Source organism: Schistocerca cancellata, chromosome 4, assembly GCF_023864275.1.
Source record: "Schistocerca cancellata isolate TAMUIC-IGC-003103 chromosome 4, iqSchCanc2.1, whole genome shotgun sequence".
Lineage (NCBI taxonomy): Eukaryota > Metazoa > Arthropoda > Insecta > Orthoptera > Acrididae > Schistocerca > Schistocerca cancellata.
This window is the reverse complement of record NC_064629.1, coordinates 671,318,808-671,340,174: the sequence shown is the minus strand read 5'-3', so window position 1 is coordinate 671,340,174 and position 21,367 is coordinate 671,318,808. Positions and strand designations below refer to the sequence as shown.

At 37.7% G+C, this 21,367-nt stretch overlaps 1 protein-coding gene across 1 annotated transcript in view; it reads left to right on the top strand.

Annotated features, from left to right (window-relative positions):
• LOC126183452 (1,4-alpha-glucan-branching enzyme) overlaps positions 1 to 21,367 on the top strand; it is a 79,060-nt gene that overhangs the window by 43,066 nt on the left and 14,627 nt on the right. Inside the window, exons 6-12 of the mRNA XM_049925447.1 lie at positions 1,739 to 1,829; positions 7,267 to 7,476; positions 7,581 to 7,652; positions 8,212 to 8,383; positions 12,693 to 12,902; positions 18,801 to 18,972; positions 19,076 to 19,260. Coding sequence (XP_049781404.1) covers positions 1,739 to 1,829; positions 7,267 to 7,476; positions 7,581 to 7,652; positions 8,212 to 8,383; positions 12,693 to 12,902; positions 18,801 to 18,972; positions 19,076 to 19,260 — 1,112 coding nt within the window. The remainder of the gene's footprint in view (positions 1 to 1,738; positions 1,830 to 7,266; positions 7,477 to 7,580; positions 7,653 to 8,211; positions 8,384 to 12,692; positions 12,903 to 18,800; positions 18,973 to 19,075; positions 19,261 to 21,367) is intronic.

The following is a 21,367-nucleotide window of genomic DNA, read 5'->3' as shown; positions in this document are numbered from 1 at the left end:
AATTCATTTGTAAGCAAGTGTACAGTCAGGAAACTGCTGAACCAGGAAAGAATTGTACAGTGGAGCCTCGACATGCATGGAAACAGTTGTGGTCAACAACTTTCTCCAGTTGTAAGGTGGAGATGACATATTGGGGAAGCAGTAACTGTGGGGCCAGTAAAGCTGGCCACAAATCCACATCACACAATAGCTGAGGAATGTAATATATTCACTAAGTGAGGAAGCTTATTGATGGTGATTGTAAGCAAAGATTAATAGCATATAGTATTTTGTTGTTTTCACCAGTCATAGAAGTACTTCTTCATCCCATGTCTTCCAATGATAGGTGGTGTTGAATTCAATCTGTGTAAGACAACAAAGAACAAAGTCAGTTTATTAGTGTACAATTTATTATATAAGGTACCATACATTATGAATCATGAATGGAAACAATTATAAAATGTTCTGCAGAATTTTTGGAGCCACAGATTTTTTAGCTGCTATGAAACAGTTTTGTATTGCTCAGTAGTCAGCAGTTGATTGCAGCATTATCTGCCATTGTCACAGCCACATAATCAAACATATGTGGCATAATTGGTTGCCAGTCTGCGCTTGGAACGACATCCAATTCTCTGGTTTCTTCAGGTCTCAACATATTCAGCAGGGCATGTGGGGAGTAATGCCTCTTCATAGCACCTGGCAATATTCTCAAAGTGCCATGTGATTTGTCCAGTACTTTCATGCAACTAGTTGCAAAGGCCATATTTTCTCATTGAAGCCCAAATTGAGTGTTCATTCACTGAACAGTTTCTGGTCCATAAATCTATCAGCACCTTGTGATGCAGTGTGATGGTAATGGAAGCAGTAAAACATGCAAATATTTTCTCTGTCAGCCCATTATTGCCAGGGGACATCGGCTGGTATGTATTTCTCAATTCAAAAAACTTTACCAACAGCCGTATATATTGGGTTATTTTATTTTATGTATCAAATGCTATCAGTTTCGGCAATTCAATATTGCCATCTTCAGGCCCCACACACTTTTTTCATATTAACAAGCTTATTGTGTGGTGCCATAAAACTGGAACCGTAAATCCAAACAGTTATGCAACTGATTCATATGAAAGGGTGACACTGACGCCCTTTCATATGAATCAGTTGCATAACGGTTCAGATTTATGGTTAGTTTTGTGGCATCATACGATAAGCTTGTTAATACAAGAAAAGCATATGGGGCCTGAAGATGACAGTACTTAATTGCTGGAACTCGTAGCATTTGATATATAAAATAAAATAACCCAAAATATACGGCTGTTGGTAAAATTTTTTGAATTGAGAAATACAAATATTGTGGCTCAATTAATTTGTGGAGTTACATATATTACCTCTTTTGCTCATGATTATTGTTCAAAACAATTAAAATTGAAAAAGATAAAATGATCATACAATATACATTTCTGGTATGCTTTTTGTGTGCTTGTCAGTCTGTAAGCTGTATTCCATACTTATAAAGAAATTTCTTCTTATTGTGGCATTGGCTGCCACTTCAATAACTGAAATATTTTTGTTGAATATAATTTGCAGTTAATTTTACCCTCTAGCATAGTTGTAAAAAAGAGTTGTTATAAAATTTCTGTGTAGATCCTACTGATGGCCTTTAATATTGAAAGGAGAGAAAATATAATTTTTATGAATTTGGAGCTATTGTTTTGACACAGCTGTATTTAGAAAATTCTTATTCATAATTTCCATGTTTCAGGGTACAACACGATTCAGCTTATGGCAGTGATGGAACACACATACTATGCAAGCTTTGGCTATCTAGTTACTAACTTCTATGCTGCTTCAAGGTATTCTAGAGCTTATCATTCAGGTTGAATACCATAATGTGTAGTGATGCTTTCCTACAATTTCTCCACATATTGTATGTATACTATTGCCTTATTCAGTGTATATAGGCACAGACTGCCAGTAGGGGATATTTTCACTTGCTTAACTTTTAGATTTCATAAATAAATCTTTAAATATTCTCTATCTTTCCATTTCAATAATAAAATAGTTGAGACAGAACAAAGAATGTCATGTTGTTCAGGTATCACTCGTATTTTGTTTTACTGTTGAAGTAAGTACTGAACTTGTGACTATCTGTTTCTTGTTATCAATGGGGTATTTACTAATGTCACCATAAAATTTGGTGAATCTGTAACATAGATGAGAGGAAATATCAGTCCAGGACCTATAAGGGTTGGATATGGTTGAAAGATATGGTATTTCAACCGCCATTGGAGGATGAGGATGAGGATGATGATGATGATGATGATGATACAATTGTGACCTGTAGAACATAGACATTCCGACACGTGGCATCTTTGAGAATCTGCTCTGCATAACCTCAACAACCTGTTGTTGAAAAAGGCTTTAACATCGACATCTAACAGCAGATATATTTTTCATGCAACCATCAGTCAGTGCATGTAGAAACAGAGGCTCAGGTGTGATGACTATTATGTCATATTAGCCATTCATTTCTGTCACAACCCCCTGCAGTGTTAATCAGGCCAGTACGGAGGACTAGTTTCATCCACTGTTAATCATAATCAGTGTATCCCTGCAAGACACACATGCGACTACATTTTGGACAGTGTTGCTCTCAATACACTTCATAAACTGACAGTTTTTGGTCTTCTTTGTCCATTAACCACAATAACAAAATCTGCTCTAGTTGAAAATCAAAAAGAGTCTACATTTTTGCCCACCTGTAATGGGAAAAATGCAGAGATGTGTAATGCAAATTCGAGGATCACTTTCCAGCCTCTGTATATACCTGCATGCCTCTAATTTTATCCTTGCAGTCATTATGCAAGATACAAGTTTGCAGGTGATCTTATAGAATGTCTGAGAAAAAGGTGAAGAATCCAGATGACATGCTCAATGTCTATGTAACATCATACATGTACATGCCATCAGCAGGTAATTAAAGTTGCAATTGTCTGTCACAGGTAGAACAGCCACCCGAGTGCATTAGTGTTGTTCATGTTTAGTGTTGGTACCAGGCGTGGTAGGATATTAAGGGGGAGTAGACTGTGTCAGGTGTTAAGTGATCACTGTAAGGACATGGAGATGCCGCATGCTCATGTGAGACAACATTATCAGTAATCGATGAAGTTCAAAAGGGTTCTCATTGTGGATATCCATTTGGCCAGCTGGTCAATTCGTGCAATATCCAGATCTGTAATACATTAGGATGTGCCAGTAACCTGATGGACTAGATGGGAATGTGAGAGCGTGTATACTCATTGTCAAGATTCTGGTCAACCACATCTGACCTTGACAAGGGAGGATAGCCGTATTTAGCACTGAGGATACCAAATCCCTTCAAATCTGTGCCTGCCATCCAAGAACAAGTAATGGTCTCGTCACAGCATTGTGTGTCACGCTACATCATTGGTCAGTTGGTCAGAAACTAGCGGCATCTGGACTAAGGCACACATAGGCTGCCATTAACACAACAACACAAACAGCTGCATTTGGAGTAGTGCCTTGACTGGGAAACATGGATTGTGTCCCGGAGCCAGAACCATGCTGCAGTGCTTTTAGGAGCATTATAGTGAACTCGCATTGATGTCTCTGCATCAAAAATCACCTGATGTAAATCCTATTGAATCCATCTGGCTCACAGTCGGGTGTCATCAGCACATATGCAGATCAACAGCCTGTTATTCATGCAAATTTCATGATCTGTGCAAAGATATCTAATGCCATGTACCCCCACAAACTGACCAATGATTTGTCAGAGCCCTTAAATGAAACAAGTAGTTTACTGTTACCAGTCACCTTTTAATTATCACCATGACATGTTTCAAAGGTTTAAACCTCCATCATCAGGTGGATTTACGTGTGTGTGTGTGTGTGTGTGTGTGTGTGTGTGTGTGTGTGTGTGTGTGTGTGTGTGATTTTTTGGAGGAACTTATGGCACTGTCTTCAGTGGTCACAGGAGACACATCACATGTATACTGTCATATTTTGTTTACAGAATATGACAATATACATGTGATGTGTTAAGACAGTGAAAGGAACCTGTGACCACTGGAGACAGTGCCATTTGTGGAGATAATTAAACAGTGACTGGTAACAGTAAACTTGTTTCATTTAATGTTAATAACAGTCATGGTAATACCTAACCTAAAATGTTCGCATTAAAAATGTCAGATCCCTGATACACAGATCAGTGATTATTTTGGCTCACCAGTATATATCATCAACAATATCAGTCCTATACACTTGCCGGAGACCACTGGACACTACTTTCACTACTTATACTCTCTCTCAGATGAGAATGACACATTGAGTTCTGTTTTGCTACTAAGCCTTTAATCCAGACGTACATACGGATCGAAGAATTCATAGTATAACAGAACTCACTAGGCCATTCTTAATTGGGATACAGCATATGAAGTGAAAGTAGTGTCCAGTGATCTCAAGAAAGTGCAATGGGTGTGTTAAAATATGCTATGTGATTTGTTTACTAGGTGACTGATGAACTCTATTGATGTTACTGCAATCAAATGGGCCGATATTGCATAATTTACACATCAAGCACTTATTGTCAGAGCAACAACCAGTGCAAGGTCTGATGACAGTACAGTCATGTGATACAGCGTTGTTCCATTCCCCATGGCGACAGGAAGGCTCTGTCACCAACAGGCAGCAATCTCTTAATTCAATTGCTTGTGTACACATTTAGCAATAAATTCGGCAGGCACTGAGATCTTCTCTTTCCCTTAAAGTGTTGCAATTATTCAGTTTGGCACTCATTTCTTTTTTCTTATTGGGACAGCCAGATTGCAGTAGCATTTTCTGATTGATTGGAATAAGTATTACTTAGCTGTCAGTTGCCGATTGAAGCAATAATTTTGCATAATTTTGGCCTTCAGTGCTTGTTTTGGCTCATTAGTCTCTGCAGCTGCCTTTTCTCAGTTTGTTTTATTATTTTCATCCAGTTCTTCTTGTCTTTCACCCCAACTGTTGGATTCTGTTCAAGTTGTATTACATTATATGGGAGAGTGTTTTCACAGTATGCAGACAGAAACAGATTGTTACATGCAACAGTTTTATTTGATGTAAATATTTCATTCATTCAGGGTCTGTGTTACCGTCATCATCAGCAGCAGCCATTTAGTGTCCACCACTGGATAAAGGTGTCCTTCAGGCTTCTCCATGCATTGCGGTGTTCAGATACACATCAGTACTGTTCCTTCAGGTTTCCGAACATTATTATACCACCTTTCATTAGGTTATCTTCTCAGTCTCTTTGGATCCAGCAGAGTACTTATGTGGTCCACCTACCACTCATTCACCTGTTTTAAATGTCCTACCCACTCCCATTTCATGTACATTACATGCATCATAATGTCCTCCACTCCAATTTAGTAATTCCCATCCTGCGTCTTCTCTGTCATTTCTGAACAACCTAAGTTTTTGCATTAGAAGTCCATGTGTCGATGCCATAAGTCAAAACATGCAATACATACTGATTGCAAACTTCCCATTGCTAGAGATTTCCCTGGATTTCATGATACATGTGTCAGTTATTATTTATAACATTTGAATTATGGCACTATTATGGAAAGGATAGATTGCTACTCACCATATAGTGGAGATGTGGAGTCGCAGATAGGCACAACAAAAAGACTCCCACAAACAGCACTACACCATCCACCACCTGTATTCAGCTCTCCCTCTTCCTTACTCCCACCACCTCCACTGCTTCTCCAATCATGCACAGTTGCTTGCATTTGGACCTTGGCAGTCAGAGACAATGGTCGTATGTGTGAGCTGCGTTTGCGCGCGCGCGCCTCTGTGTGTGTGTGTGTGTGTGTGTGTGTGTGTGTGTTGAATTTATAAACCAGCGTCAATCTATTTCAACACCAAATAGTTGACTGGTAAAGATTTATCATTCATCTGCAGGTGATTTAGGTGATTTACTTGCTTCTGAGAAACCTGTTAACCAAAACTATATGTCTGAAATTCATTGTTAAAGAGCATGTTTGGTTTTCGCTCATAAGCTCAGCACAACTGTCACTGCCATTTCTCAGTTGATGAAACCGAGCGATGTGGCGCAGTGGTTAGCACACTGGACTCGCATTCGGGAGGACGACGGTTCAATCCCGTCTCCAGCCATCCTGATTTAGGTTTTCCGTGATTTCCCTAAATCGCTTCAGGCAAATGCCGGGATGGTTCCTTTGAAAGGGCACGGCCGATTTCCTTCCCCATCCTTCCCTCACCCGAGCTTGCGGTCCGTCTCTAATGACCTCGTTGTCGATGGGACGTTAAACACTAATATCCTCCTCCTCAGTTGATGATGTGCAGGGCAATTCAAAATGAATATAGTGATTATAAACAGATATAACTATTTAATGCATAGATCTACAGTGATAAGAGTTACAGAGAATGTAAAACAAAGTTCAAATTTTGTTTCAAATATTTTATAGGCGTCCTACATGATTTCCATTGGTCATACAAATGACATCTAAGTGACAATCCATTTCACACGTTCTGAAGCATATGCAGAGTTACCGATATAACCACATTAGAAATGCACATTTTGAGTTCTAGAATTGTGTTTGGCAAAGGAGGCACATGCACAAAGTCCTTCACAAACTCCATAATAAGAAATTCATTAAAATTAATTCTGAAATATATGCCTGTCATCTCAACATTGTCTTAATAGTCTACATTATTTTGTCACTCTGTTCCTCCATCTGTTGTGCAAGAAGTTTCTAAAAAAACTTTCCCTGATGCAATCCCTCTTTAGCTGTAAAGTGACAACTGTAGTGATAGCTGTAATCAACACTTTAAGGACAGTGGGTTGCAGATTAAATTGTAATGTGTTTTTACACATCTCACCAATGTGAGAAAATTGTTAATTGGAGTGAAAGATTCTTATGATGAAATCTCTTTATAAAATCAATGGCATGTGGTAGACCTAAATCTATATTATAAACTACTGGTACTGTGTAACTTATTTTCTATCCAGAAAGCCAACAGTAACGAGGAATGTTTTTCATTGATCAGGAGGGCATGTACTGAAATTCTCTTTCCCTTCCTTATATCACTATATATAGACAAGCATTGTGTTGCTCTGTAAACATGACATTAAACAGTTCCTTTCCTTTGTATTATATACGTGCAAGGTCACTTCACCTGAAGTAACATTAAGAAGAAATGTGGTATATGAGGCTTTGTCATGGGTTACAAATATTTTAATATTGTATTTTCTCTTCTTAGCCGTTTTGGTACACCTGAAGAACTGAAAGAACTTGTAGATGCAGCTCATGCCAATGGGTTGTATGTTGTTATAGATTTGGTTCATTCACATGCTTCCAAAAATGTTCTTGATGGCCTGAATCAATTTGATGGAACCAACAGCTGTTATTTTCATGATGGTCCAAGGGGTGACCACAGTAGCTGGGGCAGTAGACTCTTCAATTATACAGAGTAAGTTGTTGCTTCACATAAATAGTTGCTTTTGTGGTATGTTTCAAATGTAATATGAATAGTGAGATCATATTCCCTGAAATAACTTCATTATTCTTTTCTAGGTATGAAGTTCTAAGGTTTCTGTTGTCAAATTTGAGATGGTGGAAAGAAGAATATAAGTTTGATGGATTTAGGTAAGAATGCTTTGGGTATATTTTATTAATTTGTTGAACAGTCTTTTAGCAGCATATGACTGGGGGGAAAAGTTTGAGTCATAGATGTGAACTCGGAGCTTGTTTATATCTCCACACATCCACACATATGTCTGCTTGTGTCTGTATATGTGTGGATGGATATGTGTGTGTGTGTGCGAGTGTATACCCGTCCTTTTTTCCCCCTAAGGTAAGTCTTTCCACTCCCGGGATTGGAATGACCCCTTACCCTCTCCCTTAAAACCCAAATCCTTTCGTCTTTCCCTCTCCTTCCCTCTTTCCTGACGAGGCAACCGTTGGTTGCGAAAGCTAGAATTTTGTGTGTATGTTTGTGTTTGTTTGTGTGTCTATCGACGTGCCAGCGCTTTCGTTTGGTAAGTCACATCATCTTTGTTTTTAGAGATATATATAATCTTTCAAACACATTTGTTCAACTGCTTTATTTTACTAGCTGTTCTATTCTCTAAAAATTCACATGTTTTATCTGAATTATACATTTTTTGAAAAGGCAAATATTTATAATTTGGCATATATATTTTAGATTTGATGGTGTTACATCGATGCTCTACCATTCACACGGGGCTAATAAAGGATTTTCTGGAAGCTATGATGATTACTTTAATCTTGACGTTGACACAGAAAGTGTTATGTACTTAATGATGGCAAATCACATTCTACATGATCTGTATCCAGAAATCACAACTATTGCTGAAGTGAGTGTGGATTTTTTTAATATTATGTGGGAAAGATTATTTTAAATGGTGTTTCATGTAATTTGAGTTTCAAGACTATAAAACATTTCAGGTGGTTTGCACTCTGTATTTGGTAAGTGAATCTGTGATGAAATGTGCAGCTCTTCTTATGTGATCATTCCATTTTAGATAGTTCTGTTCACAAAATCTTAGATATTTTATGATTGTAACTGTTCCCAGTGGTTGCCAGTTGTGTAATACAACAATGATTGGTGTTTCTATTTGCTTATACACAATATGTTACATTTATTTATGTGGTGAGTTTACTGTCAGTCCCTGCACCAAGAGCCAATCATCTGCAGGTCATCTTGCTTTTTTTCTGACAGTGCAAGTTTCCTACATACAGTAGCATCAAATGTGAACAACCTCACAGAGCTTCCAACGTTATCCACCTGATCATATATGTAGTGAACAGTAATGTCCTATAATATTCCCCTGGGGATTACCTCTTTTAATCTGTCGAAAGAAATTATTAGTCAGCTACAAATTTAATTATGATGGGGGACTGAAATTCAGTAGAAGAAAAGAAAAGGATGAAAAAATAAGATAACATGGACTGGAGGATAGGAAGGAAGGGGTAACACCTGATAGAATTTTGCACAGAGTACAATTTATTTATTGCTAACACTTGGTTTGGAAATTAGGAAAGAAAGTTGTGTGCATGAAACAGACCTGGAGAAACTGGAAGGTATGAGATAAATTATATGATAATAAGACAGACTGTATAAAAATTAAGCAGGCAAAAGGGACTACAGATGTTTAATAAATGATGATATTAACAGGAAGTGCAAAATGGCAGAATGAGAGTGGCTGGATGAGAAACACACGACTGTAAAAGTATGAATGAGTAGAGGAAAAGTAGATACAGCCTATTGAAAAATTAAGACATTTGGGAACAAGAGAAGCGCCTGCTTTAATATTAAGAGCTCAGATGACAAGCCCATACCAAGCAAAGAAAGGGAGGCTGAAAGGTGGAAGGAATATATACAGGCTCTTTACAAGGAAAACAAACTTGAAGACAGTATTATAAAAAGAGAAGATGGAGTAGACGAAATGAGAGAGGATACTGTCAGAAGATTTTAACTAAGCACTGAAAGACTTAAGTCAAGAAAGAAAAAATGTCCCTGGAGCAGACGACATTCCCTCAGAATTATTCAGATCCTTGGGAAGCCAGTCATGACAAAATTATTCCACCAGATATGCAAGATAAGTTATGCCATTTTTCTTCAGTGAAGCTTCTCTGAAGGTATATTTCTTGTGCGTAGTCTTGTATGGAAGTGAAACATACGTGATAAGCAGTGCAAGCAAGAAGAAAATAGAATCATTTGAAATGTGGTGCTATAGAAGCACACTGAAGATTAGATGGGTATCAAATAATTAATTTGGAGGTACTGAATCAAATTGGGGCTAAGAGAAATTTATTGCACAGCTTGTCTAAAACAAGTGTTTGGTTGATAGGTAACGTATTGAGCATCAAGGAACAGTCAATTTGGTAGTGGAAGAAAGTGGGGGAGGGGTAAAAGTTGTAGAGGGAGACAAAGGCTTGAGTACAATAGGAAGAGCCAAATGGCTGTAGTTTGGCAGAGATGAAGAGACTTCCACAGAATAGACTAGCATGGAGAGCTGCAATTAATTAGTCTTCAGAATGAAGACCACAACCACCATCACCACCTATAAATGGCAGTCAGAATGATCCTGTGAGATACTTTAATTGCATGGAGATTGTAAATTTATGTCAAAGTTCTAGCCTCCCTGTGTTTGTAGACTCCCTTGCTGATCTAATTGTTAATAATATGGAATTTGTGGAAAGGAACTGTGTTGTTCACTTGGTGGACACTTAAGAAAGATGATTTTTGCATATGGATAACAGTTCTTTAACCACTGTACAGAAGAGTGTGCACTATTTTCTATATTCCAATTTTAATAGGATTTCTCCAGGGCACAGAAACCTGAGTGATAAACTGCAGGTTTTCAAATCTAAGTTGAAAGACTATTTGTGCCAGAAACATTTTATTCTGCATGGAAGGTCTTTTGGCTGTAATGTGTTATCTGTGTATACTATTGCTAGTCTTTCGGTGTCTTCTTTTTGTTTCATCTCCAACCCATTGTAATGCTCCTTAGGGTATCACCAGGTGTCAAACCACTGTTGAGCTTTCAGTGTTAAATTGACAACTGCTGAACTGTCTGTGAGAGCGATTAAAATACTTTCTCTCTCTCTTTCTCTCTCTCTCTCTCTCTCTCTCTCTCTCTCTCTCTCTCTCTCTGAGCATCATACAAAATCACTTTTTGTGGTGCTTGCTTCATCATAATTTGGTATGTGCCTCCAATATGCAGTACCTCTGAACTCCACCTTTGGAGGACTATCTTTGTAACATGAGCTTGGTTTCTGTTTCTGACCCAGCCTCAATTTATACTTACCTCTATCTGCTTCTACAGTATGCATACTTCCCTGTTCTTTCCATATATAAATATTATCTGCTTACCCGTTACCCTGTTTTTTTGTTTATGGATCTGCTTCTAGTTTTTCTTTCTTTACCCCAATTTATCAACTGTTCTCTCTGCCACTTGTAACTATCTGGTTTTCAAATCAAGTCTTTGGATGGCATCTGACTTCTGCTTTCACTCTCATGCTCATCTCCTTTTGTATAAGATGCTGGGTAAGTATCTGCCTAATCTTGAGTATCTTGTTTTCTCCAACTTTTTCTCTCACTATGTGGAGAGTCTCCTGATTCTAAAACTTAATTTTTGTGGTGTACATGCATGTCAGTGTCCTGCCACCTTGCAGGTGGGGAAAAATCTATTTTTGTTTGATTTTAGTTTTAAAATTGAAAACAGTGTACTGTGTGTGTAGCCAGTGTGCTGTATGGTTATTGCTCATAACTTTTATGTCCAGCAACATCAAAATAATTTTTTCCTGTGTAAGTGAACAATGTGCAGTATTTTGGAACTCCCTGGCAGATTAAAATTATGTGCCAGACCGAGACTTGGACTGGAACTTTGCCTTTTGCAAATAGGAGAGAAGCACCAGCAGGAGTGAAGTAATGCCAGATTGTGTTGTATGCCTTGATAGCTCAGTTTTAAAAGCTTTGCCAGTGAAAGTCAGTGTTCTGGGTTTGACCCCTAGTCCGGTGAACTGTTTTAGTCTGCAGGAACTAACACTTTGTAAAAACATTCAGCAGTCCTTGAAAAGAAGAGTGTAGTTATACCATACCTGTCATTATTTGGGGGGATTATTTTTTGCAGTGATAGCAAAGTATTGACCTTCAAGCAAAGTTTGAAGTTACCAATGTCATCATCCTTGCAGTGTAAACTAATCATCATATAACAAAGCTGAAACTCTGTTGTACCTGCAGACATCAACTCACATTTGGTATGTCACAGGAATTTTTGCAAAATATTTCAGTGGGAGCATAAATGAGCATATCACTGTATTGTTCTTTTCAAAAGCTGTTGCTTTTGAGAATTTCATCATTCCGATTGGAAAAGCCACAGTTGCCTAAATAGCTTGGTGATAATCACTTGTTGAAACATTTGACTCTTTGTCTTCTATCATTTATGTAATGAGTCTCCTCATTATCTGGGACATGCAAAGTTGTTTAGTTTCTCAAGTCTCAGTATACAACAACTGTTATGCTCTGCTCACTCGTCTAATATAGGGTTCGGAACCTGCTTCTCGGATCGCTAGACAACAAGTCAAGCAATTCGTATTAATGACTTTTTATTGCAGTAAGAGAAATGACAATACTTAACTTTTGAGACTTTACAACGGTGATTTTGCAAGCAATGGGCGACTGCAAATAATCAGTGTCCTTCAGTATATACAATTCCAATACAAGTCACTGCTGTAGACCTCGTAGATGGCTAGACTTAAACTCGGGCCACGGTCAAGGGTGTGGCACTTATATTCTCTTTGCCTAGATGCCGCTGCTGTCTCAGTGTCATCCTAGAGAGGGATCCGTCAGGATACTATTGGCCGACGTCATCTCGCAGCCCTCTCTGCTTTAACGTTCTTGGCCGACATGCTGGCACCTGATGTTACGCTGGAACAACTATTGATACAGTTCCTTTGTGATCAATTAGTATATGAACAATTGTGTTGTCATTTAAAAAGAACCTACTCTTTAGTGTTGTCAATATGTTATTTGTGATTTCTGCAACATTAATCACAAAGTATGTGATGAGTTTTTAATGAAGCCAAAAATGTCCCACAGTCTGCATCATAATTTTTGCATACATTATCTTTAATTAAAACACTCTTGTCATTGTTCAGGATGTTTCTGGCATGCCTGCAAGTTGCCGGCCAGTGAGTGAAGGTGGTCTAGGATTTGACTACCGTTTGGCAATGGCAATACCCGATATGTGGATAAAACTTTTGAAGGAAATAAAGGATGAGGACTGGGATATGGGTAAAATTGTCTACACCCTAACCAACAGAAGATGGATGGAAAAAGCTGTAGCATATGCCGAATCTCATGACCAGGTAATGTAAGTTTTCTTGTGTTCTTTATCCTGTATTCAAAATATTACTGTTGTTTCTTGTTTCTGAAGAATAAGTAATGGTTTTGTATAATCTTGCTAAACATTCACTCAACTTGAATGAGATTTTCACTCTCATTCTGGAAACATCCCCCAGGCTGTGGCTAAGCCATGTCTCCGCAATATCCTTTCTTTCAGGAGTGCTAGTTCTGCAAGGTTCGCAGGAGAGCTTCTGTAAAGTTTGGAAGGTAGGAGATGAGATACTGGCAGAAGTAAAGCTGTGAGGACCGGGCGTGAATCGTGCTTCGGTAGCTCAGATGGTAGAGCACTAGCCCCGCGAAAGGCAAAGGTCCCGAGTTCGAGTCTCGGTCGGGCACACAGTTTTAATCTGCCAGGAAGTTTCATTCACTCAACTTACTTGTTAAATGAGGTTTTTTTAGTGAAGCTATCAAAACGTAAGGTTCCTTCTCTGTGTGTTTCTTTTCAAAAGGTCAACATACTTGTTTTAGTCCTACTTTATTTTGGGCATAAAATATTTCAGCATTATTTTTGCTCCCAAATTATTTTGAATCTATGCCATATGTTGTATCATAAAATTAATTTTAAGCAATTACTGAGGAGTTAAAATTCAGCTGTTATACTTTGATTAAAATAGCATTGTGATTTACATTCTAATGAGTCGAGTGATTTCAGGTTTTGTAGGTTCAAAGAGATAAAAGAAGCAGATGACTATTTACTAAGCTATTAATCTCGCACAACTCTACCTGCTCCCCCCCCCCCCCCCCCCCCCCACACACACACACACACACACACACACACACACACACACAAAGTAGGTATTGGAAACAAACTTTTGAGGTATTAATTTGTTATGTCAGACCTATTTTTCTACATGAGATTTATGCTCAGTGAACACTCAATTATTTATTTTGCATTCATGATTGTGAATGTAATAGGTCTATTTGCTGTGAATTGGTTATTCACTGAGCATAAATCTCATGTAGAAAAATAGGTCTGACATAACAAATTAATACCTCAAATGCTTGTTGCCAAAACCTACTTTGTGTTTTGCTTATTGATGATTTTGCAGGTTTACACTCCAACTTTTCTACTTCTGATTTTCTGTTCAGAATGCTGTTTAAGCACTTTAAAACATGATAAAGTGTATACCTCCTCCTGTGACAACTAATTCAATGCCTTCATCATTTTGTGCAAAGAATCTATTTCACCGACCTGTTATCATTTACCATTGGACTACAAAGTAGAAATGAAAAATAGTTGCTCTGAACTCTGTTCATTTGTTTCTCTGCTGTAAACCTATGCTATATTTTTGTTAAAACTGTTCATATGTACACACATTTCTTCTCCACATTCTTATTCCTCATACACAATTAATATGTCCCCTCTTAATTTTCTTACCTCATCACTCCATAATTGGGGTTACCTTTACTCATTGATACACGTATAACTAGTTTTTGACTATCAGTTTACTTCCTTATCACTTGTATACTACCTTCTCTCTTAGTTTCTTCAACATGGCCAGGGCCATGTCACATTTGGGTTAGCTGCTGTAGTTGAGGTTTTGATGATGATTAACAAAAAGTGTCAAAAGTAATTATTTGGGTCAAGGAATATATCAGTTGGTTTAAGGAACATACAAACTGTCAGAGTTAAGTAACACAATTTTGAAATGAGTGATTCTATTACTTTGAAAAAATAATGTGTGAATGCACAAGTAGTGAAATTCATTGTGAAGTCATAAAGATCTGTCTCTTGTCACTGTTGATGAAAGGCCTAACACTCTACCAACTGAGCTATCAGACGAGCTCTCAGTTCGGTCCCATACAACAGCAATCACAATAATCATCATCATCACTACTGATAAAATTTCTTGGGCCTCCATGGGGAATACCATTCATAAATAGACAAACCTTACCTAGTCACTCCAGAGTGAGTGACCCTAGTACTGACAGTGGAACTATGGATAAAAATATGTATGATATTGATGTGTGCATAAGACTGAAGAATCATAATTGATAGTTATAAATTTCTTCAGTACAGGCCATTCTTATTTTTACTTTCACTGCTTTGCTATTTGACTGATGTGTAGGTTGTTTACAAGGTGAGCACTAACTGGTGAAACACATCACTACAACAGTGCACAAGAGTAGAGACAAGTAATTAGTTTGTGATTGCCTTTAAAGTAATCCAGTTTAATACAGGTATCAACATTCTGATATCAACTACAACGCTGCTGTCAGTTTTATTATTAAATAACATGAGAAGTATCCCAAGTTGGCATAATTTATACATACATAGAATACATTAGAAGTAGTAAAAAGATAAATGAGAAAGGCTATTATCCAATGAGGTCCTAGTCATTAAAAAAACTAAAGAATCAGAACTTGTGTACATTTCTCTGAAGCACCAAAAGTTAGTTAATCAGAACTCATAAAGACTTTCTTAAAATAATTGAAGATGTGAAGCACTGTAGATTGCTTATCAAAATTGACAACACATCATGTTAACCTAGACCTCATGAGGTAATATTGCTTTGCATATGAATACATTTTATTTTTATTTATTTTTTTATTTATTTTTTTCCTGATTAAGATGACATACTTGATATCAATTTTGTAAATGATGTGTATGTATAAACACCTGACTTGGGACTTTTACTGGTCAGAACAGTTCATTAGTTTTCAGTGCTGTATGACATCACAGTAAGTAGAGAGAGAGAAGGATGTGTAATAATAGGATTCTGGAAGCCACATACAGATTTCTAGAAGATAGTGCCTTTTCAGCCCATTCAGATTTCACTACTTCGACAGTACATTGCTACTGTTGTAGCAAACAAGTAGAGCATAATTTCCACACACTTGTTGGTCAAGTACCCCACTGTGGAATTCCTACCAAGAGCTGAAACTGCGAAATAGCACTATCCAGGTAATCTCCATAGTTTCCTTGCCTACTGTTGTTGACAATTTGGGAAGACAATCACTGAAAATAATTAGTAATGCATAGACCTGCTTACATTCTACTGTGATGATTTGCTTCCCTTTAAAAAGCTGGTCTTTCATAGAAGTAGCTTGAATATTATTTCAAGCAGAGTTGTGGAGTGGCTGTTGTCTATTTCTTGCAGATCTGATCATTTTGCCCAATTGAAACCAAGCATACCATTTTGGACAGGGCAAGTGGATGAACTTCGTAATTCTGATTTTATGTATTGTGAAACTGTAGTGCATGTGGCCTCCAGTGCCAGTATAATGTTGCATGTAAGACTTCAGCAGAGGGAATCTAATAAGCCATATGCTCAGCAAGAGATTAAAAAAATGTCAACACAGAAAGATAGACACTCACCTACAAGAGGGGCAGTTCTCTACAGTTTTGGAGCACTGCTTGCTAAAGGAGTCTCCCTCCCTCCCTCTCTCCCTTCCTTCTTCACCCCTCCACTCAACAGTTCCCCAGTACCTGTTGTGATGTAGTTTGCTTGCATCTTCCCTAATGCCAAAAGAAAAGGCTTGATGCATATAATGTGTCTCACTTGAATTTGGACAAATGTGCATGGAATAGCACTGAAGAACATTCGGCCTATTGAAGTATGTTATCCAGCTTCATACTTGAAAAACAAAAAACCTGTAATGATTGGAATATTATCGTCATGAGCAGTCGTGGCTGCTAGGAAGTGCAAATAGTCCTAATGGTGTCCACTGCCTCATTAGAATAATATAGCCTCATGTATTCATCTTAATAGTGTTGTACATTGGCTATAAGGAAAGTTTGAGAGGACATTCTTTGTGAATGCTGTGTCATGTCCAGTTCATTTATCTCAGGTGCCACTTATTGAAAATAATGTTTGTTTTCTGTGGTTAGCAACTTGACTTCCAGTGCTGCTCTAGTTATCAATACAGCTGATCTTGAGATCCTGATAGATCTTAAAAACTAATTCCACAGGATGATGTTAAGGTCCTGTTTGATTCAGTGCTACAACATACACTGAGATGACAAAAGTCATGGCATACCTCCTAATATCATGTCAGATCTCATTTTGCTCAGCGTAGTGCAGCAACTTGACATGGTATGGACTCAGCAAGTCGTTGGAAGTCCCCCTGCAGAAATATTGAGCCATGCTGCGTCTGTAACCATCCATAATTGTGAAAGTGTTGCCACTGCATGTTTTTGTGCACAAACTGACTTTTCAATTATGTCACATAAATGTTCAATGAGATTCATGTCCGGGAATCTGGGTGGCCTAATCATTTGTTCAAATTGTCCAGAATGTTCTTCAAACAAATCACAAATAATTCTGGCCCAGTGATATGGTGTATTGTCCATAAAAATTCCATAATTGTTTTGGAACAAATGGTCTCCAATTAGCCAAACATAATCATTTCCAGTCAATAATCAGTTAAGTTGAACGAGAGGACCCAGTACATTTCATGTAAACAGAGCCCACACCATTATGGTGCCAGCACCAGCTTGCATAGTGCCTTGTTGACAACTTGAGTCCATAGCTTTTTGGGGTCTGCGCCAAACTCGAACCCTGCTGTCAGCTCTTACCAACTGCAATTGGGACCAGGCCACAGTTTTTTCAGTCATCTAGGGTCCAACCAATACGGTCACGAGCCCAGGAGAGAAGTTACAGGCGATGTCATGCTGTTAGCAAGACACTTGCATTAGTCATCTGCTACCATAGCCCATTAACACCAAGTTCTGCTGCACTTTCCTAATGGATATGTTAATCATATGTTCCACATTGAGTTCTGTGGTTATTGAGTGTCTGTTAGCACTGACAACTCTCCACAAACATCACTGCTCTTGGTCTTTAAGTGAAGGCCTTCAGCCACTGTGTTTTCCTTTATGAGAGGTAATGTATGAAATTTGGTGTTCTCATCACACTCTTAACATTGCAGATCTCAGGATATAGAATTGCCTAACAATTTCCAACATATAATATCCCGTGTGGCTAGCTCCAAATATCATTCCGCATTCAAAGTCTGTTAATTCCCATCATCTGGCCATAATCATGTCAGAAACCTTTTCACATGGACTCATTTGAGTACAAATGACAGCTCTGGTAACACACTGCCCTTTTACACTTTGTGTACACGATACTGCTGCTGTCTGTACATGTGTATATCGCCTTTCCATAACTTGTCACCTCGGTGTATGAGGGCTCCATCACTGTAAACTGGAGTCCATAGAGTGCTGATTTTGGGTACATGAATTTTACCCGTCTCTGATTTTTTTCATGCTTCTGCAATGTTTGCATACAGTAGTGAATAAGGTGGCTATTAAGTAGAGGTTGACTGGTTCTTAGAGTGGACTCACTGTATTGATGATACAGTGAACAGAATCAAGGAGAAGACAGCTGGTGATGGGCTGGTAGCATCAGATAAAAACTAATGATGAGAGCAGAGTGCAGTGGGTTGCTGACTCATCCATGGATTAAGTTGAAAAGAAAACAAGGTGCTATTACTATTCTATTAAGGTAGGAAACCTGAAAATAAGAGAAAATGGTCTTGGCACAGGGGGCTGTTCCTAAGTGTGTGGTGTCAAAGTCCATTTTTCATAGCCCATCACTATTAAATAATGTAACTTGCCATTGTAAATTCTAGAATGTTCTGGAAAATTCAGAAACAGTTTGTATTCGTGCTCAGTAACACCCTGTATTGATCTGATAATCGAGTATTTCTAAATTAATGTGTACTTCACTACTAATAAACTTTTTACTACCTCCTGATATTTATGGTTAACTAATGACTGTGCTATGCACCGATGCTTTCAACAGTACCTGAAGATACCAATATTTTGTTCAGAATATTCTGTCGCTTATCTTACATATTAACATATGTTTATACACCAATGTGTAACTCTGCATAAAATTGTTTCTCCTTTTCAGGCCCTTGTAGGTGATAAAACACTTGCATTTTGGCTAATGGACAAAGAAATGTATACACACATGTCAGTACTTTCGGAGCCCACACCTGTCATTGACAGAGGACTAGCCTTGCACAAAATGATCAGGCTAATAACACATGGACTTGGTGGAGAAGCTTATTTGAATTTTATTGGTTTGTTGTTACCATTTTAACTGCTATAGTGCTATTCTTATTGAAGCCCTTAAATAATCATTAATGGTTTGTTTGTGTTAATTTATTTGTTTACACTTCCAAGGTAACGAGTTCGGACACCCTGAATGGTTGGACTTCCCTCGTGCTGGGAATAATGACTCTTACCATTATGCACGCCGGCAGTGGCACCTCGTTGATGATGAGCTTCTTAAGTACAAATTCCTGAACAATTTTGATGTAGCAATGAATGCAGCTGAAGAAAGGTTTGGGTGGCTTCACAAAGATTATGTGAGTTTATTTACGTGTTTGTCTCAGGCTCTTATTTGCTAAGCACACTCTGTATGCAGCCTTATAACATAGTGTACACAAATATTTTCTCATAAAGTGTTTCATATTGTTACAGTTTTGAAAACCTAATATTATGTGCATGTCAACATGTGACTGCTGTCTGTATATAATTATAGATAACTCATTCATTTTTTTTCATACAGTATCACTTTCTGTTTCCTTTTCAATATTTAAAATCATGTTACAAGTAGATTATTTAATGATAGCAATAATTTTAGACCACAGCGTATATGGATCTTTTGGTTACTAATCATGAAAAACTGATCTTCAAACAGTCAAAGGTTTTTTTTATTTATTTATTTCTGGTAATTGGTTTTAATTAAGCCCTCTTCAGACTAAAATGTTATGAGGTGGCAGCATTGGTGAAGTAGTACTTTGTGTTAAGCAGTCAGCTGTGCAAAATGTAAAGATGCTGCCTGTGCTGCTTTCTCATCACATTTTGGCCTGATGAACGTGAGTTAATCAAAACTTGTCATGAGAAATAAGTTACTTGACATGTTTTGAAATTAGCGTTTAATGATAAGATATAAAAATTTAATCGGTAGAGGTAAGAAATTGGTGTAACTCATAGTTGGAGGGTGATAAGTGACAAACAAATCATTAAAGAGTTCGGACACTGATGTAAGAAGATACTAGCAGTATAAGCTAAGCTGTGATGCACATACTGAGGATTGTGTTCCAAAGCATATTTTGATTGAAGGTAGTTATTGCCCCTGTAGTGGTGTTTATTATTTTTAAAAGTTCTGTAATTGTGTTGGAGCAGCATGCTGAATTATTTCATTGCATTTTCCCACTGATGGTCCAGGTTAGAGTGCTATTGGATAATGAGATTTCCCCCAAATACTTCTTGTGTGAAGGTGGGCACTTGCATAGGGGAAAAATATTTTGGTTTGGGTCCTGTTGATGAAGAGATTGTTAGAGATGGAACACAGGCTCAGATTTGGCAAGAAGAGTGTAGGCAGCTAGACTTGCCCTTCTCAGAGGAACTATCCCAATAGTCACTTCAGTGATTTAGCCAAACCACATTAAACCAGAAATGAATTACCATATGGAGATGTGAATGCCACTTTCCCCAAATGAGTTCAATGTCTTAATGACTACACCACTGCCCTCATTCAGTTTCTTTTTTTACGATGACCTTAATAGTTTTGCATTGTACCTCACGTGTCTGAAGTAGACTCTGCAAATAATGGTACTGAATAATTGTCATTCATCATGGGAAAACAATCTTGTGTACATGCATTGCATGAAGTTTTATATAACACCATGGTGATCAGGAAATCACAATGTACCAACTGATCTAATGCTTGAGCAGTGGTGGATTTAAAAATTTTGCACCCCTAGGCACACCATATTATATGGGCGCGCGCGCGCGTGTGTGTGTGTGTGTGTGTGTGTGTGTGTGTGTGTGTGTGTGTGTGTCCTTCCCCTCGTGCAAAAAAAACACACCAACTAGGTCTAGTCACGCTCAATCAAAATGTAATATGGTTCCTCAACTGTACTTGGTGTACGGCCGCGGATAAAACAAACTTAAAACTGCATTGTGTCAACACATTCTCCTGTTGAAAGACAACAGAAACGAACCCAAGGAAAATAACTTTTCTTTTATGGCCTAAAAATTCAGCAGAGCACATAGCAGACAGCAGATTTTTGTTATACATTCACTTTTAATATGCTCTTTTACATGAAACTGTTGAAAATGAAAATAAGAAAGTTGTGTTACAATCAAAAATTGAAGTGAACTTTTCATACATTAGAAATTAATACGTACTTTTACAGAGATGTGTTCAAAATTAAAATTAAACTGTTGTTTTATGATCTAATAACTTGAATGTTCAGTATTAATACATGAATCTATAGGAAACCGAAAGAAATGAAAATGAAATAGAGATTTCAGTGCACAAACTAATAACTAAATACAGATGAACAAACACTGAACTGGATTTGTTATTACATAGTTTTCCAGATTAGTGTGGAAAAATCAAATTTGTTGTATAATCTAATAGTTAACATGTAAAGCATTAGGGTCTGTGTAACTAGGTGCTGC